Here is a 22167-nt window from a genome sequence, read left to right as displayed (position 1 = left end):
GTTTCCTGCCCCACATTCTGGTGTGAACTGGCTCTTAAATTGAAGGAAAAATCCAAAATGATATTGAAATGTAACTGGAAAAGGAGTAGAGGGCAAATCTTCCAAAAGAGACACCTATTCCCATGATGGCGTACATTGGAGAGATCCCCTCCTATTGTGTCTTGAGAAAATGGGAACAAAAACAATTACAAAACCCTTTGCAGCAATAACATGATTATTGATGGCAGGTGTACTTACTGCTGACAGGTGTATTTATCGCTGACAGGTATACTTAGGCTACATTCATATGGCCATAACATCGCTGTAAACATTTTACTGATCATTAGGCAAGGAACAAAAGTTCCTGCATAAATAGATCTGGTTTTTATTGCATAAAAATTGTGCACTTCTTTTTGTCAAAGGTATACATGTATACACATGGCTCAGATTTTTGGATTCAGAGTTACAGATCAGGGCATGTTTACGCACTTATGTGCATTTCTCCATTGAAAACAATGCAGCTACATTCAGACACTTGTAAATATCTTTTTTTGTTACTACCGTGCGAATGAGGGCTTATTGCTGACAGTTGTACTTAAAGGTGAACCTCTCACCAATACAAAAGTGCCTGGCCATGCAGGAGTTCACTAATAAAATCACAGACTCTATCAGTGTTTGAAATGCAATTAATAATACTACATTTCCTATTGAAGATGTCATTTTAAAGGGCATGCATAATGATCTGGATACTATTTTCTTTATTTATTATATTTATTGCGTGGCAGATCCAATAGGGAACTAGTCTCTAAGCTCCCCATCTGGCTATGCCCACCCCTACTACAAAATATCTTGTCCATGTGACGGGAGGGAAGGAATGCCCAGTATGGACACTCTGGCCTCAGTGCCCAGCGATGACAGATTCAGGTACCTGTCCGTGATGGGTACATGACTTGGCCTCATGCACCTACAATTTTGGTGTCTATGACAACCTTTATGAATTCCCTCCATTATGTCATCTTCTAGCCAGCCAGCACTTTTAGAGTAGTAAAGCATGTATTCTATTTATGTTCCATTTATTATTAAGAATTTAGTCCTCATACACACTGGACGCTTTTACAGCGGCTGTTTTTGTCTTTCGGCGGTTTTTTTTCTATAGCCAGTAAGCTCCCCAGCATGTTATCCTATGTGTCCATGCACACATAGACTGTAATCAGTGTTTTTTGGAGGAGCGTTTTTTGGCTGGAAAAAACCCAGGACTAGTGGGGTTCTAGAGGAGTTTTTTAGCTGTAAAAACACTCTAACGCTGAAAAATGCAGTCAAATGCGGCAAACCAGCATTTTTGTAAATTTTTTGGTACAAAAAAATGCAAATGCGCAAAAAACGCCACTAAACGCTAATGCAAAAAGGCTAAAAAACTGACATTTTTAACGTGACTTTACACAGCTAACGTTACCAGCGTTATTAAAACGCCCCGTGTGCATGGAGCCTTACAGTTTTAAAGAATATATAAACCCAAACAAAAATTAAATATATTACAGCTTATCAGTCCTTATCTGTGGTGACTACATTGTTTCTTCTGTTTTCAGGCTGATAACACTTTTGTCAAATGCAAAAAATAACTTGTCCTGTGATCTCAATAGAAGTTTGTATTTCTTCCCAGTTATCTTTTGAAATTACCAAGTTCCCTGACCCCCCCAAGTAATGGCGATAAAGACATTTTTGTAGCCCATATCAGGACAGCAGCTTGGGTGACAACGTTGGCTCCCTCCATAGGTACAGTAGTGGAGTGAGTGATGTTCACATGATTGCAAAGTAAATTATATCTAAGGACTGGTTAGTTGAAAAATATTAGTTTTTGGATTAAGATACACTAACACTGTAGCTTTGTCTTCAGAAAAGTTGTCAATAATTGAACATAAACTCAATTCATGCTTCATTACTCTAATTGTCCTTACATTTCTTCTGATTATCATGTTTCTGCTGGGAATCTGCCACTGCAAGACATTTGTATTTGATCAGTGACAGGTATACTTAGGCTACATTCATATGCCCATAACATAGCCGTAAATATGTTAATGACCATTAGCAAGGATCAAATGACCATACTTGCCTGCACCCCTCTTCCCTTACTATTGCACAGCCTATTATGAACTGTCTCTAGGCAGCACACATCACTCCATTACTGGAAAAATGCATTATGGGGTGTGGGAATTCACTCAAATATAGTACTTTTCATCAACTCCAGTCCAGCCAGGGAAGTTCATTTTCAAGGCCTTTCACTCACTTTTATTTTAAAGTAAAGTTCAAAATAATTCACAGGATTACCCTTGCATGGGATTTCTGCATCACCACGGCAGAACAGTAATTATCTAGCCTCCTGGCTATTTGCACTTTGTAGTCCCTAAGCCTGTCTCCACACAGACTCAGCACATTGTCTCAGTCAACTTTGTGAAATGCCCACCTGGGCTGCACAGACTCCTGTCTAATGACACACAACAGTTGATTTACTAAAGGCAAATAGACTGCAAGTGCAGTTGCTCCAGAGCTTTGTAAATAAGGTGAAGCTTTACTTTGCAAAGAATACCCAATCATATGCAAGGAAAGTAAAGTAAACTGCATTTTGCAAATCATTGGATGATGGAAGTCAGCATAGCTTCTCCTCGTTTACTAAGCTCTGGAGCAACTATACTTGAAAAGTACACCATCTATTTGCCTTTAGTAAATCAACCCCACAGTCTCTAATACCTCTCAGGTGATGGCCTGGTTAGATGGCCTCTCCTTAAAGTGGTTGTAAACCTCAGACATGAAATATGAACAAAGCATACCCCTTTATAGTGTGTGCCTGTTTCAGTTAGGAGCACTAAGTGTCATTTCTGTCTGCTGCCTCTTTCCTCTGCTACCAGCATGAATCACCTCTGAAAAGTTTTCCTGACACCAAGAGAAAATGGTGACGGGGAGCGACCTCCAGCTGATTGACAGCCTCAGCTCTGTTCCTGTGTGCTGTGGGGAAGGGGGGGGGGGTGTCTCTTCCCTCCAATCAGCTCACAGAGCTCTCCTTACTGCAGCTCTCCACCCCCTGCTTTTCAGAGCTGAGAGATCCTGTTTAAATTCTGCACTTTGAATGGATGTAGGGGAAAGATTTCTGTAGATAAACAGGTACAACTTATGAAGGAGGTTTTGTTTTATCTCTGTGCATCACCTGAGACTAGGCTCTTCACTGGGTATATATATGTAAGGGTTTACAACCACTTTAAGGCCAGAATACATTCTTCCAGTATCTCTTCACATACACTCTGTTCATGCAGATACTTTCCTCTAGGGCAGGGGTCTCCAAACTATAGCCGTCCAGGTGTTGAGGAACTGCCAGTCTTACAAGGCCTTGAAAGACTCTGACAGCCACAAGCAAGACCCCCAGAGGCAGAGGCATGATAGGACTTGTAGTACTTCAACAGCTGGAGAGCCATAGTTTGGAGACCCCTGCTCTAAGGGAAGAGGACTTCCTTGACTAAAAAGGCTGTGCACACCTGCAAGATCAGGCTGCTGGTCTCCAGTAAGATGTAGATACCGGGTTAGAGGCTGCATCCCTCCCAAAACTCTCTGAAGCCTCTGGATACCAGAATCCAATCCAGGAATTACCAATTCTGGATAAAACTGCAAAACCCGTGTTCTCCACTCAAAATAACCATCCTGGAGCCTCCTCCCCTGCATCAGCGAAAACCCTATGCAACATATACCCTGATACTGTGACAAGGCGCAGCTCCATCACAGGGGTTAGATGTTAGATTTGACATTTTCTAGCAAGACGAAAGGCTGAAAGGCTTTTGGCATCCCATGCGAAAAAAAAAAATTGAAGGATTTTTGCAAATAACCAGAATCTTACGGTAAACTGTCTTTGAAACAAGCAGATGGGGGATTATGACAAACTGGATATAAATAGAAAGCCGGGATAATAACGAAGTTTCTGCTCAATAAGCTTATTTGTATTTATTATTAACCAAGTGTAAAGCAACGTGTTTTTTGGGATTGGGGGGGCTTTGGCAAGGAACAGCTAAGACGCACTAAAAATAAAATGCCACAGGCAGGAAACGTTTATATTTTAACTGGCAAAGCTAAAACATGCAGGAAGTAGAGCAGCATGAGTTTATTTAGTAACTGTGTACTGAAATGTCACAGTGTTTGGTCACTTTACTGTGGACTGAGGGGGAACAGCTCACAAGCACCATGGATTTGAAATGATTTCATACGCAATGCATGCTAATTGTAGGTAATGTTGACATTTATTTAATATATTTAAGATTGCAAATTTACAACACTTGAGGCATGTATAATATTGAAAATTATTTTAGTGGTGTAGAAAATTATTTATGCATCAGATATAATGCACATACACAGCTGTTACTATTTTGGCATTTTTTTATTACAGGAAAATATATTTTATTTAAAACCCAGGCAAAACTTTTTTCAGATTTTGAGTGAAAAAAAGATCTTGTTGTGTTATTATTGCTATCAGCGTCCTCATTGGAAAGATTCATCCTCAATATCCGTCCTGCTGACATTAGGACAAGAAAGGTATGGGTGGGACAGGAAGACATAGAAAGCAGTATTAAAAAAAAAACCATGACAAATATTATCATGTACATGCACAGCTGTTACTTTTTTTTTTTGCATTTTTAATTACAGGTAAGTACAGTTAGGTCCGTATATATTTGGACACAGGCACAATTTTCATACTTTTGGCTCTGTTTGACACCAGAATAAATTAAAACTAAACAATCCAAATGAATGAATTTGAAGTGCAGACTTTCAGCTTTAATTCAAGGGGTTGAACATAAATATCAAGTACAAATTTTAGGAACTGCAACCATTTTTATACAAAGACCCTCCATTTTCAGGGGCTCAAATGTAATTGGACAAATAAATATAATCATAAATAAAATGTTTGTTTGTAATATTTTGTTGAGAATCCATTACTGGCAAAAACTGCCTGAAGTCTGGAAACCTTGGAAATTACCAAAGACTGGGTTTCCTCTTTCCTGATGCTTTGCCAGGCTCTAACTGCAGCTGTCTTCAGTTGTTCTTTGTTTGTGGGTCTTTCTGCCTTTAGTTTTTCCTTCAGCAAGTGAAATGCATGCTCAATGGCGTTGAGATCAGGTGATTGACTTGGCCATTGCATAATATTCCACTTCTTTTCCTTCAAAAGCTCCTGGGTTGCTTTTGCAGTGTGTTTTGGATCATCGTTCATAAGTACTGTGAAGCGCCGTCCAATCAACTTTGCTGTATTTGGCTGAATCTGGGCTGACAGTATATCTCTAAACACTGCAGAATTCATCCGGCTGCTTCTGTCTTCTGTCACATCAGCAATAAACACCAATGACCCAGTGCCACTGGAAGCCATGTATGCCCATGCCATCACACTGCCTCCACCATATTTTCAAGATGACGTTGTGTGCTTTGGATCAGGAGCTGTTGCAAGCCTTCTCCACACTTTTTTCTTCCCGTCATTCTGGTACAGATTAATCTTAGTTTCATCCATCCAAAGAATGCTTTTCCAGAACTCATCTGGCTTTTTTAGATGTTTTTTGACAAAGTCTAATCTGGCTTTTATATTCTTCAGGCTTATGAATAGTTTGTACCTTCTGGTGAACCCTCTGTATTTGCTCTCGTGAAGTCTTCTCTTGATTGTAGACTTTGACAATGATACGCCCACCTCCTGGAGAGTGTCCTTCACTTGTCTGGATGTTGTGAATGGGTTTTTCTTTACCATAGAGAGGATCCTATGATCATCCACCACTGTTGTCTTCCATGGACGTCCATGCCTTTTTATGTTGCTGAGCTCACCAGTGCCTTCTTCTTTCCTTAGAATGTACCAAACTGTTGATTTGGCTACTCCTAATGTTGCTGCTATCTCTCTGATGGATTTGTTTAGTTTTTGAAGCCTTACAATGGCTTGTTTCACTTGCATGGACAGCTCCTTTGAACACATGATGTAGGTTCACAGCAATAGATTCCAAATGCAAATACCACACTTAGAATCAACTCCAGACCTTCTACCTGCTTAATTGATAAAGAAATAACAAAAGGAGTAGCCCACACCTAGCCAATTACTTGTGGTCTCTTGAAAAAGGGTAGATGGCTACTCTTAAGAGCTGTGATTCCTAAATCCTTCCTCCAATTTGGATGTACATACCCTCAAATTAAACCTGAGAGTGTGCACTTTCAGCCCATATCCATTATATAACTATAGCTTGAATATGGTAAATACCTTAAAAATCTAAAATTGTACCTGTGTCCAAATATATATGGACCTAACTGTATATTTTATTTAAAATCCAGTCAACACTTTTTCCAGTTTTTAATTGGGAAAAGACATGGGTGGGGTAGGGGGAAATAGAAAGCAGTAAAAAAAAACCTGGCAAATATTCCCATTCTTTTCTATTCTACTAAAGGCATGTGCTTACATTTCTGAATCCCTTCCTTAAAAGAGAGATACCCTATCACTTTTCATTTCCAAGTGTTGGGACAATTTGGATGGCCTAAAACCCTGGTGTCCCACATAGGACCGCCAGGCAGCATGTGAACAGACAGTGCTCGGCCTGCTGTGTTCTAGATATTAGCTCAGGTCTGGAGAACAGTGGGCTGCACATGGAGCACTAGGAGTTACAATGGGCTTTAGTGCTGGAAGTCCAGCTATCAGCGACAGCTGTGGTCTAGCAATTAGGGCTGGAGTTATATTTCTGCTCCCCTAAGCCAACTGCCTACTGCCTGTAGATTATTATTCCAGTTGTCTGGCTACCCTTGGTATTCAACTGATAGGATGATGTCAAAGCCATGCAAAGCACACTCAGGAACAGACAGGATAAAAGGAACAAACTAAAGGAATAGGGTAAACTGTCACAACCCAATCTACTAGAAGTTTGACTCTAGATGTATGGACCAAGGAGTAGGTTACTATAAGTATACAGAAAACTATCAGCACAGAAAATGACAAATTGCAAGGACAACAAGAAAAAGAACATGGCCAGATGATAAGCAGGAAGGCTGTGTACCAAGAAAAATAAATTAATAAATATAAATGTTACAAATAATAAATGAATCAAATCTCCCAATCAATTCCCAGCTCCCAATAAATATGCTAGTTACTCTGGATGACAGTTGCTTTACCTGTATGAGTGTCAAACACTCATGTGAGCACATTCCAAGGAATCAACTAGGCTTCCTGCGCCCACTGTCATGCACCATAATAACTAAGCAGATAGATCTATTTAAGGACTATCTGTGCCACCTGCACCAGTTTCTATTTCTTAGTGAAATAGAAACTAGCACAGGTATGTACCTGATCAACAGAGGGTATACGGCAGTTTTCCATATATAAAACTGCTACAGATTCCCATCAGGTACGACTTTGTCATACAGGATGTGAGCTGTCAGCAGACACCTCACATCCCTCTCTCTGCCCATGCAGTGATTACACAGCACAAACAGAGACTGCACAAGGTTAACTTCCTGTGGATAAATGTGAGATGAAGCTCTCCGTCTGTCATGTATGCTGCTTCTGTCAAAGCCACAGAGCAGAGAACTGATTGCTTCAAATTAACAAAGGGGCTTGCTCCCTTTTTTTAATTAGGGGGAGCATTTCCTCCATGTTCTAATTTTAAAAGATTCTTGAAAGCACTGTGCTTGCACAATTCTTTGTTAATTCCCCCAATGTCATTCAGAATTTTAAAGTGGTTGTAAAGGCTGAAGGTTTTTTACCTTCTTGCATTATATGCATGAAGGTAAAAAACCTTCTGTGTGCAGCAGCCCTCCCAATACTTACCTGAGCCCCACTGCAATCCAGCAATGTGCAAGAGAGCAGCGGCTCCCCCTCTCTTCATTGGGTGAGAGAGCCATTGGCTCCTGCTATAGTCAATTACAGCCAGTGAGCCAAAGAGGAGAGAGTGAGGGGTGGGGTCAAGCCATGCTTGGTTTCTAAATGAACAGAGTAGCGGCTCATGAGCGAGTCTGCTCTGGTGCCCCCATAGCAAGCTACTTACTATGGGAGCCCTAGGCAGGAGGGAAGGGCCAGGAGCTCTTATTTCAATATCTTATTATGCAATCCTAATAAATAATAATAGCAAATTTACAAAAATAAGCAATTATGAAGCACTCTTGAAATTTCAGAGGCCACATTTGAGGTTCAATAGTTGAATGCCACCAATCTGGAATTTATGTGTCATTTGACTAAATTGGATCAAATAATTAACATTAATACTTTAATCTGCTTTTACATAACATTCATACTTATATCAGGGTTTATGTAATGATATTATAAAACTATGCTTCGTGTTTTCAGTGACTTGTTGCCATTTTATACCACCTGGTAGGACTGGGGGATTCTATATGTAATGTTTCCTTGGAGAAACTTTTAATTAATAGTCAAGGTGACTCAGAACTGTTATTAAAGACATATGATTGGTCACTAGTCTCCAGGCATACATCAGATCACAGTCATATCTATACATTGACACTGAAGTTAGTTATGTACAGATGTACCTGTGTTACACCTGTTAACATTTCTCAGTTGTGGCAATCCTAGGGTAAGTAAGACTGAACATTCCCTCAGTGCTGAAGAAGAGTACTTAAATTCCTAATTATATACCTAATTGGAAGCATACATTATTTGAATGGCATCTATCTGCATATTATCACAGCATATATACACCAGCACAGAATTCTAGAGCAACAAAACCTTTTCTATAAATGCTCTTTTAAAAGCTGAGCACAAAACTCTTTTTTTGCTCTTTTTTTACCTAAAGCTGAAGTCTAGGGGGAAAATAAAACCTCCATACAGTTCTTCTGCTACAGTTAGTCACAAATGTTCAGAGGTGGCCAAAGCAGGGAAACAAAAATTAGAAAAAAAAGTTATTACTACTAGTAACTGCCACAACCCTACAGCCTTAGGAAACCAGCCATGCTCATAGATTAAAAATATAATCTTGAAGATTAAAGCTATTTGCTCTGAGTGAAAAGTATGAGTGAAACAAGTCTGGCTATGCAAGGGTAATACTAGTTCCACAGATACTGGTCTAGTTAGGCCTTATTATGCCTTATCCTTACTAGTGATATGGTCATTGGTGACAACTCATCAATATTAGTTACCAGAAGAGACAGTGGAATCATGGATGCTATAATCACATGTGGTGGAGGATGCGGGCAAAGATAATGTGCTAAAGACATTACTACATGTTACTACTGCTCAGCTGGAGGCTACCAGAATTCAATAAATGGACCTGGAAGGCACTGTATGACAACTGGTTATTTAAAGTAGAGTTCTCAGCAGCAGGCAGCCCTACACACAAAACATAGGATGTATATGCTACTTACATATGGAAGCTAGGTTCGCTGCTCAGTAATGTTTGTGCTTCACTTCTGCTTTTATATGAATGCAAGTCTTTCAAATTACACTGTTTAACAACGATTTAATCAAATAAATACAAGCTGTAGGAGATTGTAGCAAAATACAAATTTGTGTATGTAATATGGCTATGAAAACGTAACACATCGATCAGTTAAAATGTAAAAATATATATCAAAAATTATTTTCAGGTAAATCCTTTAAGGGGGTCAACTTACTTGATGTCGGAGGCATCAAATGCAGCCAGTGACATCACCAAAGGGCTTCACATAGTATTCTGTAAATTTATTGCCACAGAAAGCGGTCATAGACTACAGACTTTTAACAGATGTCAGAGATATAATGTAAGAGTTGTTAGAAACTGGGGGCAAGCTTCAGAAAACAGTCAGACTGGAGACATGATATGAGACTTCTAAATTACGCCCAGTTACAAATTAATGTTTCCATATTTGTGCTCCCTACAGCCTCTTAAATAAACTTGTACCACATTTGAAATCTCTTTCAGCATGACTCATTACAAAAGATCAGAAAAAAGAGAAGTAATGGGCAGCACAGAAAAAGTATAATAATGTGAAAGAAAGAAATCAAACCATATAACTACTAGAAACCTGTCTATATTTAGAAACAAGACTTGATGCACCTTGATAAGGAAAACACATACTATTGTTTGCAAAGGCCCTGAGGGCTGCACAACAGGCATCAAGGGACTGTTGGTGACCTCAGGTTGGGCACCAGGCCTTTACTGTACTAAAACTATATGGGCTCTTATAAAAACACATAATAGTTTCCCTTTAAATCCTAACATCATAAGTGCTTGCTACCGTCTGGACAATAAATGAAAAACCTAAAGCAACTAAAGAACTAGGAGCACTATGAGAAAAACTTACAGATTCTCTTTTCCCTTGAGATTTGCTTTGAGAGCGAGAGCGGGAGATGTTGCTGAAAAAGGAATCCTTCTTCCCAGCTGACAGTGGAGGAGAGTCTGTGTGGTCACGGCCTCCAGGCAAACTCTCAATGCTTGGAGATGAAGTGACGTTTTTGGAGCTCTGGCCTAGAAAGAAACACACAGAAAACAGCTTCAGAACTGAAACGTACGCATATGTACTGCTTTGGGGAAAATTTACTGCAATACAAATGCTTGAGGAGAAAAAGCCAACGTGAGAAAAGAAAGAAAATTGGTAGCTTGCAACTTCTGAAACAAAGCAGCTCTTACTGATTACACACTGCAAAATAGTTTTGTGGAATTTTATAAACAGGGTAGAATAGATCCCTATGTTATAATACAATGGGCCTGATATTATAAAGCAAAACAGTAGTCAAAACAATAAACATATCATAAATAAAAATATCCCCACCCTGTTAGGTACCCTTGAGTTTTTATACTGACTTTTAAAACTGCTTTTGTGCTGAAAACCGCTGCGGCCCCTGAAATGTCAACAGCAATATCCACAAGCAAGCTGTTGTCAACTGCATATTTAATAGCACGCTGTCACCCTACCGGACAGTGCTGCAGATTGGCCACTGAGGCCAAACAAGCTGCATTAGATAAGAACAGCAGGGTGCGATCTGAGTGTAGTATATTAACAGTCAGGATAGAAACATTGTGCATGGATACACCAGCAGGACCAAGAGGGGGCTTCAAACTAAGTGCAGTATTAAATGTACTGAGAAACACTAATACATTTGCAACACACATAGAAAGAAGAAATGGCACTTTTTGTATGTAATTCGTGAGAGGTTGACCCATGCATCTGGGATGCGGAGCGTCTTCTCAAAACTTGAAAATCCGGACATCAGGCTGGATGGCAGATAGATGAGGAAGTGGAAACCATGCAGTTTATGCATTAAAGAGAAATAAGGATTACAAACATTTATACTCACCTAGGTGGATACAGCATTAATCCGTCGCTGCATTTGTCCCCTGCCAGCTCTGCACTGAGAATTGAGTGATCAAATACCACTGATTACTCAGTTCTCCCTCTCTGCTCTGAGCAGAGAGTGGTGACTGTCAATCTCTGGCTCTCTGCTCTTCTCCTCCAGCGCTCATTGGAATGCTGGGCTGTGGAGGGGCTGGCTCAGGCTCTTGGCAGATCACTGAGAGGTTGAGCCAGGTGCCTGTCCAGGTTTCTGGGTGGATCCCGACCATATGGTCAGGATCTTTTCAGAGCCTGGACTGGCTGAGCGACGTCAGCTGACAGCAGACTTTACCCTGCTGTTGGCTGAAAAGGGGTCACAGGAGTGCAGAACGAACTGCACTCCTGTGACCTACAGGAGAAGGATAGCTAATAGAGCTTTGGCTATACTTCTCCTTTAAAAACTTCTCTGATCTGCAATCCCTTCACCCCCCCCCCCCAGCCCCTCTATGAAAAAGTATATATACTATACTTTTTCATAGGGGAAGGTGTACTGCCCTGTCACATTACATGGCTTATAGGGGTATATGTATGTATAGATCTTACTAATTATCATATATCAGGGTGTTTTCTAACTCTGATTGTGTTATAGTTCCAGTCATATCATATGGTTTACAGGGGTATATGTATGTATAGATCTTACTAAGCATCTTATATCAAAGTTTTTTTTTATTTCACACACAAGGGGGTGCATCACAGCACTATATCACAAAGTTTTTACTGACACAACTAATTAGTAGGCAGACATGAATCACTGACACATGCATTGTGAGAGTATAGCATTTTTTGTTTACATATTGTAGCACCTCCTATTATTTGACATTATTTGTTATTCAATTATATATCACTATCAGATTCCCACAGCACAAGAGTGGCAGCGCAGCACATTCACTGTCCAACTTTTTATATTTATCACAATTCTAAGGCATGCATTGACAGAGTTTGTTTGATTCGCATTTGAAGAATATACTAAATGCAAGTCAGCAGTTTTGAGTTCACTTTTACAAAAGCAAAGTGCACGTATCCTTTTGCCCCCTTCCCCTGACTTAATCCACCCCCCCTTCATAAGATGCATACTTAATTAGATCCGACAGCAATAACTCTAGGGATTCGCTGCAATCTACCCATTCATGACGGGTAGATCATGTCCCCACCTGCCCAACACTATCATCAAATGCTCCTCCCTGCATGCAGAGTGGAGCAGGGAAGCAACATCCTAAGTGCCTGTCCTGTTTCCACTGGCCATCAACGTCTGTCCATCCCAGGTGCTTTTATGTGACATCACATGGGATGGGCAAGAGAGTAGGGCAAGCGGTTATCTCTGCATGTGAAGGAAACGGCTACTGTAATGTGCCCTGCTGCTCCCCATGTAATGTGCCCTGCTTCACCCAATGTAATGTGCCATGTAATTTTAACACAGAATTGAGCATCTGTGCAGAAAAAAAGCAAACAAGTTTCACATTCAGGAGATAAATTGTATTATTTATTCTATTATTTAATGCTGTAGATCTAAAAATTAGTTGACCTCTACATTTTTGCCACAGTGCCGAAAAATAAACCCCCTCATCACCCCTCTCCCTCGACACAATCCGCAGAGACTTCGTCACTGCTCAAATTCCCTCCAACCCCGTCCCCTCTCACACAGCTACCCCCTCATCACTCCTCTCCCACGGCCCCACCACTGCTCTGACCTCCACCGCACCCAACATTCCTCACACTGAAGCCCCCTCAACACTCCACACCTTCGACCTTACTACCATCGAGGAGGTCTCCAAGGTCTTCTCTGATGCCCGCCTCACCACCTGGCCCCTCGACCCTATCCTCTCACAACTCCTACGACCTCCCTCCCCCTCCATCCTACGCTCCCTCACCCACATCTTTAATCTCTCCCTCTCTTCCGGCGCATTCCCCTCCCCTCTGAAGCATGCACACATCATCCCCATACTTAAAAAGGCCTCCCTGGCCCAATGACCCGAACATCCTCAGACCCATCTTCCTGCTCCCATTCACATCCAAATTCCTCGAGCACTTAGTCTACACTTGTCTAAGCTCTCACCTCAATGACAACCTTCTCGATCCGCTATAGTCCGGCTTCCGTCCCCTGCACTCCACTGAAACTGCCTTACTCAAACTCTCCAAAGACCTTCTAACCGCCAAAGCTAATGGCCACTATTCAGTGCTCCTACTTCTTTACCTCTGCGCGGCCTTCGACACAGTCGACCACCCCCTCCTCCTCAAAAAACTACACTCCCTCGGCCTCAGAGATTCTGCTCTTTCCTGGCTGTCATCCTACCTATCACAACGCTCTTTCAGCGTTACCTATAACGCTACCACCTCCCCCTCACTCCCCCTCTCTGTTGGGGTCCCTCAAGGATCCGTCCTCGGGCCCCTTCTCGCCTCCATCTACACCTCCTCCCTTGGCCAACTCATACACTCTCACGGCTTCAACTACCACCTCTATGCCGACGACAAATAAATCTCTCAACCCCTCAGTCTCCGCCCGAATCACAAACCTACTGAACGACATATCAGACTGGATGTTGCTCCACTTCCTTAAACTGAACCTCTCCAAAACTGAGCTCCTAGTCTTCTCCCCAGCCTGCACACCACCCCCCATTGACTTCTCCATCAAGTCCAACAATGCCACCATCAGTCCCGTCCCACAGGCCAGAGTACTTGGTGTCATTCTGGACTCCAACCTATCCTTCCAGCCCCAAGTCCAATCATTAACAAACTCATGCAGACTCCACCTCCGCAACATCACCAAAATCCGCACGTTCCTAACCCTAGAAACCACTAAACAGCTCATCCACTCTCTCATCATATAACAACTCGATTACTGCAACTCCCTCCTCACTGGCCTGCCTCGCCACAGGCTATCCCCACTTCAGTCGATCCTGAATACGACAGCCAGACTCATTCACCTTAACAACCGCTCCATTTCTGCCACCCCCTCTGCCAATTCCTCCACTGGCTTCCAATTGCGCAACGGATCAAATTCAAAATCCTAACAGTGACGTACAAAGCTGTCCACCATACTGCCCCAAATTACATCACCGACCTAATATCCAAGTACCACACAACACGCACACTCTGCTCCTCACAAGACCTTCTCTCTAGTTCCCTGGTCTCCTCCTCCCATGCCCGCCTCCAGGATTTCTCCAGGGTGTCACCCATCCTCTGGAACTCCCTGCCCCAACCCATCAGACTATCACCTACTCTCCTCTTCTTTAGGCTTACCCTGAAAACCCACCTCTTCAGGGAAGCCTATCCCACCCCCTGCTAATTTGCCAACCTCCTCCACTCTCCCTACCACTCCATCCCCCACAGCTATCTCCTGTACCACTATGCCCTCCCTCCTAGATTATAAGCTCGAAAGAGCAGGGCCCTCGAACCCCTCGTGTATCGCATTGTATTGTTACTGTACTGTCGCATGTTTTGTCCGCTTGTAATGTGCAGTGCTGAGTGAACTGTTGGCGCTTTATAAATACTGTACAATAATAATAATAAACAGCAACTGAGCATATGCACAGAAGGGTGAGGCAGTGTATTACAGGATTTTAAACAGTATAGGCACCTATTTTTAATGTTTTACATAGCTATACCTGCAAAAGGGGCCAGCCTGAAGTGATTAAGCAGGATTCAAATTTCCGACTAAAGTTCCACTTTAAAATGTCTGTTATTTTACTGTAGAGAAACTAAGGGATGTTTCAAACAACACTGTTTTCTATGTAGGCTGTTCAGATCAATGCACTGGGCTGCAAAGTGGAAGAAAAAAGAATGTTCTTACATAAACACACATCACAGAGGACCACAGGAGTGAATTGTACTGCATGGTAAGGCACAATAACGTGTGTATTAAAAACACTTTTGTTTTATTCTGATTTTAAATCAACCTTTCACTAAAATCCACAATGACAGTGTGTTTACAAATGCCCGAAAACGGAAATGAAAAAAATATGTAAACTTTAACAAACTTTTTATTTTTTACTAATTTTCATTTTTATCTGGGGCTTCCCAAACATTGTCTTCTTTGACAATCATGCATCTGCTTTAAGCTATGTTAGCACAGTTGCAAGAACAACTGAAGGTTTACTGTAAAGAGATTTAGACTGAGTCTGAACATGACAAAACAGAGCCTTTCAGGATTATGGCAGTACATTGTTTCCTGGCCTTGGGACAAACACAGGCAGGAAAACAGTTGATGAATACAAAGATCAGCTGTCTGCTGACACTGCAATCTAATGGTCCAGAGAACCAAGAACATGCAGTCACAGGGAATATGATACACAACACAAGTCATGATCGGTTGCTTTTCACTTACTTAAACTTTAGTCCATCATGCAGATAGCAGTGGATACTCATTATGCGCCTTTCCCTTCATCCACAACTTTAAACAACAATCAGACAGCACAGAAAACCTAAATCCCTACTGTTTGACTAGGATGACATAGTACTGAACTCTTCCTCTTTAACCCACTTCCATCCACTCTCCTGGAACATAAACTTGTAAGAACTGTGTGAATGCCCAACCTCTCAGATCAATGGACTTCTTCAGTTTAATTTGGGCTATTGGGTAAATGTTAGATTGCAGGAGGAAATCAAAGCAGAGGAAACCCAATAAAATACATCCCATGGAGATGATTTCCTTAATTAGGATTAAAGTGTTACTAAACCCAGGACCCTGCATTCACTATATCTGGTCTGCCACAGTACACAGAACTTGGAAGTGCAATTATTTTTGTAAATATAAACTGCTAAATACCGTTTTGCATCAGCAGTTAGAGCAGTCTTGTGACTTCTATTACTGTCCAGCAGAGCACGGGTTAAAGCTTGTAGGAGGAGTTTTCCTTCCTTTCTAGGAGGATGCAAAACCCATGACCGGACAGTGCTGATTGGCTCTGTGCTGATGAACTCTCCCAAGAAAAAAAAAAATGCAATACACTCCAAACTGAGCATGTGCAGTGTCCCAAACGATATGTCTTATCAGGAGATAAAAGGGGCACACTGGAAGAAGGGGAGGATTAGAGAAATCAGGATCAAACAGCATTTTTACACAATGCAGAGGATTACCCCCTTAGGTTCCACAGTGAGAATATCAAGCATGCTTTACTGCATATACAGGTTGAGATTTTACTGTTGTGGGTTTAGTAACAGTTTAAGTGAAGAAATATGTTGCTGTAGGACAACAGTGCAATTCCCTTAGCCACCGGGTTCAGTGATCTAACAGTTAACAATGGCTGGGAGACAAAACATGACCTGCATTCCTGTAGGTGTGCAAGGAGTCAGAAACTGATTGCAATATAAAAATTCAGGGATTCATAAAATTTGAGTCCTTTTTCTGGACAGTTCTCCAAAGCACGGGGCTGCTCCTAGAAATCAATTACAGTAGGAAGTGTTAGTCCATACTAGCAGGGATCATAGAAGAGCATGTACACCTAAAGAGATGGTAGGGTCAAGGAACCTTATTTTATATAAAAAGAGGACTTATATATTGCTTGTTTCTCTTCTCCTCCCCTCCCCTTTTAAATTAGTTGTTTCCCTGCGCCTCTTCTGTGACTACTAGCAGCTTTATCTGAAGAAAAAAGGTGACATAGGATCGAATCGAACCGATACTACATACAACACAGCAGTCTGGCTCTATTTTATTATAAATATGCACTTATTGTATAATTATATACAATTAGGCTTATTTATGTTTTTAAGCAAAAATCATGCCTGACAATAATACCATTTTTTTAAGAAGAAAATCGTATCAATGTTTAATATTACGTTGTATATTTTATTATTCAGAAAATACTGTATATTCTCTGTATTTTTATGTTTATTATTAAATATAATGTTTGTAATACTCTTCATGTAAATACAAAATTCATTCAATGGATATACATTATTAAAACCAAACACAGAGAAAATAAACTATATGGTCACCGCTCCTAGGGGAAGTGAATATTAAATGCTAACTCTACTTTTAAAGCTTAACTCAGCCACTTTGATAAATGTGCAGGCATACTGTAAGCACTATATAAATCCTGTATAATAATAATAATACTGTACCATGAGTCCAACTAGGTGCATACCACCTTGTGGACCTATCTATTTAACATACATCTGACAGTTTTATGGAACTCCAGAAGGATAGCAATCGCTACAGTTCTGGAGCTTTGATGCTGGACCTTCTGGTCTCTGGTCCCACTCCTCCCCTCTGCTGCCTATTCACAGAAGCCTTTTGAATTATGTGAACTCATTAACAAAATACAAAGGCTCCTGTAAGTGGTCAGCATAGGGGAGAGACGGGCAGAGATGCTGTGTGAGAACACAGCATCTCTCTGCTCAGAGCCCTGGCACGATAGCCATCTGCCAGGATCACCATAATACTGTCAGATGTAAATTAAACTTAACATATAGTGTGCCTGCACATTTATCACAGTTGCTACATTTCTGCAATTCAGCTTTAGGATCATTCTACACCCATATTTAGGGTGTAACATGTTGCCAACAGGACCCCCACCCGCAATTATGCATGGCCTTGTCTGCATAGCCATGTCAGGAGGAGAGCAAACTGTGCTGAAACCTGATCCTGAACTGAAATCCTCTTCACAATGACATGTGCGATTCAGAAGCGGTTCCCATAAAAGTCAACAGCCTGTAATTTGCACCTGAATCGGACCGCAATGCTCAGATATCGGACAGGACTCTCTTTTAATCCGCACCTCCAGTGCACCGGACATATGTAAACAGATACCATAGGAAGCAATGTTATAACACACGTCATGCAGATGGGATGCAGTTCAAACCGCATCCAATCCACATATATCTGAACCGGCACTTAGCCTTTAAATTCCAAAGTGCTACACTAAGTTACTTGCATTGATCAAACATCACCATAAACATTTGTAACATTTCAGCCAATCGCCAATTTGAAGGAATCAGGCACCTATTTCTATGGACCTAAAGCACTGTACAATGTAGTTATATTCCCGATTTCTTGAAAGGTTACAAATGTATATGGTGATTTTTAAATAACACTAAACAATACTTGTCACTGTCAGAAAGGCTGGAAAAATCTGCTCACTAAACACAGAAAATCAAGTATTTTGTCAATTGCATTTCTCAAACAATACTGCCCCTTTGTGGATAGATAACAAATTGACAGGTGAACATATCCACAAGTCTGATTTACTGAATATACAGTATAAAGTACGTATTATTACTGCAAATAGAATTAATTCTGTGGAAAAATTCCTAATTAAAAAGAAAAAGACGTGGGTTCTGCAGAACAAATAAATACATGAATATACCATCTTTTGATATCAAATACTAAAAAAGTGGTGCAAATATCCAGAATGTAAGGGAAGATTAGCATGATGTTAGAGGCACTCTGTCACACTGCCCATTCAGGAAAAAGTGACAGGGTCTCTTTATTGTGACTCCTGGACCTACTTATACTCAACACACTCTCCTGGAGCTCCATTAGTTTGCAGGCCTAACCTGGTATAGGGGCTATCTTTCAAAGCAGTCTATCCACAAGACACATCAAGAGTTCTTTGGCCAGACGTGCCTTCATTATTTTTGATTTACCTGGGGTTTCCATTATTGCTACTCCTTGACACTGATTTTTATAGAACTGCACCTTTCATGCAGTCTAGTGTGTAGATAGACGTCTGCGTTGTCACATGGGTATATTTGTACTCACTGTTGTATGCTGTACATACACTTCCCTTACCTTGATGTTTTAGGTACATATATAGGTAGTCTTTAATATACTGTTGCTTTATTGGCTTATATTTTCCTTCATTATTATATCTGTTGCTATTGCTATAGTATTGATACACACATTTTTTGGATTTATTTTCTATACATATTGACCCAGGTCCATCGGGTTCAGAGTTTTATATGAGGTCACTTTTCTTTGCTGGATAACCTTTAAATACATCAAGGGGGTGAATAAGGTTCAGGAGGGCAATATTTTCAACACAAAACCAAAATCAAGAACACGGGGACATGACCTTAAACTAACTGGAGGAAAGTTCAAAACTAATCTCAGAAAGTACTATTTTACTGAAAAAGTAGTTAAAGCTTGGAATAAAATTCAAGCAGAGGTAGTGAGCCAGTCAACAGTAAATAGCTTCAAACATGACTGGGACAAGCATAGATCTATACTATAAAAAAAAAGTTAACAAAAAAAAAACCTCAAAAAAAAAAAAAAAACATAAAAAAAACAAACACCCCCTCCCACAAAAAAAAAAACCCCACAAAACAACACACACACACACTCACACAAACCCCAAAAAGGGCAGACTCGATGAACCACTCAGTCTTTTTCTGCCATCACTTTTCTATGTTTCATAAAACATGGCATATTTGGACTAGACTGATTGTGTTGGGATTTCATTTTTTTGTTTTTGTTTAAACAATCACATTTTATTGAAGGAGAAATGAGTCTGGTGGCCGCATATCCGATAAATCACCTTTATTGAGTTTTCATCCAAATACACTCCACATACAGTAGAAAAGGGAAGACAGCAGACCAGCTGATGCGTTTCATGCTGACATCAGTGCTTAATCATAGCTTAGGGTTAGATATTAGCATGAAACACACCATCTGGTCTGCTGTCGTCCCTTTTCTACTGTATGTGGAGTGTATTTGGATGAAAACTCAATAAAGGTGATTTAATTGGATGTGCGGCCACCAGACTCATTTCTCCATTATGAAGACTGCAACAAGCAGGGTCGCACCTGTTAGTGTGCATGGAGGTGGAATAGGCGGAGACTGACCTGGAGCGGTGTTTGTCTCCGTACAATTTTTTTTGAAGTAGCAAGGTAAGCAAAACATACATGGTATACAAATTATATAAATGTATGAAAAGGATGATTTATTATATTTTAACGGTTTTTAATGTGTATATATATATATATATATATATATATATATATAGGACACATCTTTGAGGGGTTAATTATGTAGTTTTGTATTGCCAATTTGTTTTTGGATCTTATATATTTGTACAAAAGAGACAGATTTTTGTATATTTTCTTGCTACTTCTCATTTTCTAGTTAGTGGTGTGGATTTGCTGTAGGGACACTTGTAATTAACACAGAGTTGATAATATTATCCCCTCCAGTCACATGAGGATGTTGAGGCCTGGAAATTAGTCACTAGGACAGTGCCTGCATCAATGGAGATCATATGTTCCCCTATACACAGAAGTACTGGGTATTTCATAATGGCTCCAAAAAATGCTACGGAGTGGCAGGGAGAACAGGGCAGGTGAACATACTGTACGTTGGTTAAGAAGGTGTATGTAGCTCACCATTGCTGACCTTTCCTTTTAAAAACGTTCGCTATCTGCCTGCATTGCTGATGTTTTCGCTTCAATATTATGGTCAAATGAATAGATAATAATTTTATTGTCCATGAGGTCCATTCATTCCCTGTCAGGTTCCCCTTTCTGAAGCAGAATCAGTTGCAGTGTATGGACACTTCACTGATTAAACTTCACACCATAAGGTCTACTGATCAAGGCCACTAAAGTAAGGGTTCTTTCATACAAATGGTAATGCTTACGGCCCTCTGAAAACCAAGCCTGTCAGAGGGTGGTATAGCAGTGGCTGGCAGGCATTCATGAGGCTCTACTGGGGTCTTTTTTTTTTTTTTAATCACCAAACATCAACTTTAAATTGTGGGACAATGCCACAACTGCGAGCCAAGCTTCTGCGGTGCAACACCATGGATCTCAATGGGCGAGTTTGACAAACAGTTCCACCTTCTGTAGCCCAAGTTAAAATTGCCAAGGGCATGAGGCAAAGCATAGCCTGTCTGCAATGTTAGAATTCTGGTGGGTGGCAAACTGTGGCTACGACTCCTGTTTTTACCACCCTCTTACAGTCAGTGTAAACAAGCCCTAACATCATCACTCTTCAGTAAAAACAGCATGGGTAACTTGTGATTACAATATTAGGTGACTATAATCACATATGACAGATTGCCTGCCTTGAAACACATTCCGTTCTTTTTCCTATTTTTTTTTAAAAATAAATTCCTTATTTAAACAACGGTAGAACAGACAGTTACTGGCAATGAAATTCAGTGGTGTTAGAGTTACGCAAGCATGGTTTACGTCTTCAAACAAATATTTTCTACTGTATTTCACTTATTAAAGAAAGTCAACATATATGTTTACGTCCATTGTGTATAAAGTGATGGCAACCGCACATTCCATTTTACTGGGTCTTGTGATCACGCCATATGACAGAGGCTGCAGGAATTATACAATATAGTATTAGCACACTCACTTGTAGTCTCCACCAGAGGCACAAACGTTTTTTCATGTGTACATTTTAAAGCCTTGCAGTTCTAATGATAGGGTTTTGATCTCATTTAGATTAGCTCATTTGATCTCCTTTTCTTCCAATTCTGTTTAGAGATTAGTCGCCCATGAAGCTCTGGTTTTCTCTAGTTGATCTAGGGATCCTTTCATCCCAGGGTTTTTCTTAAATAGCAATATATAAAGAATTCTGCTACATATTAATCAGACATATACAGATGTATTATTCAGATTATGAAGTAGGAGATTTTGGGTTTAGTTAAAATTGTTAGTGCCCATTCAAACCTTTCCATGTGTGGTAATGCACATGTTAATGTCCATTTCTAGTGTTAAACAGCACGTATTTAAAGTAGTTCTAAAGGCTGGAGGTTTTTTACATACATGCTTTCTCCCCCCTCAGCCACCCCAATACTTACCAGAGCCTGATCCCACGATGTGCATGAGAGCAGAAGCTCTCCTGGGTCTCTTCCTCCTCATTGGCTCTTGGCTCCCACTGCTGTCAATCACAGCCAGCGAGGAGGGAGTGGGCAGGATTATAAACACACAGGGGTG

The 22167-nt window shown here is 40.6% G+C and overlaps 1 protein-coding gene across 4 annotated transcripts in view; it reads right to left on the bottom strand.

The window, feature by feature from the left end:
* Positions 1-22167, bottom strand: part of TBC1D5 (TBC1 domain family member 5) — a 766435-nt gene that overhangs the window by 66378 nt on the left and 677890 nt on the right. For all 4 annotated transcript variants that reach the window (XM_089692221.1, XM_089692220.1, XM_089692223.1 and 1 more), the window contains exon 19: positions 10261-10424. In XM_089692221.1, the coding sequence (XP_089548347.1) occupies positions 10261-10424 (164 nt within the window). The remainder of the gene's footprint in view (positions 1-10260; positions 10425-22167) is intronic.

This window comes from Staurois parvus, unplaced genomic scaffold, assembly GCF_062004578.1.
Source record: "Staurois parvus isolate SC_StPar_1 unplaced genomic scaffold, SC_StPar_1.0 ptg000579l, whole genome shotgun sequence".
NCBI lineage: Eukaryota > Metazoa > Chordata > Amphibia > Anura > Ranidae > Staurois > Staurois parvus.
This window is presented reverse-complemented; position numbering and strand designations above follow the sequence as displayed.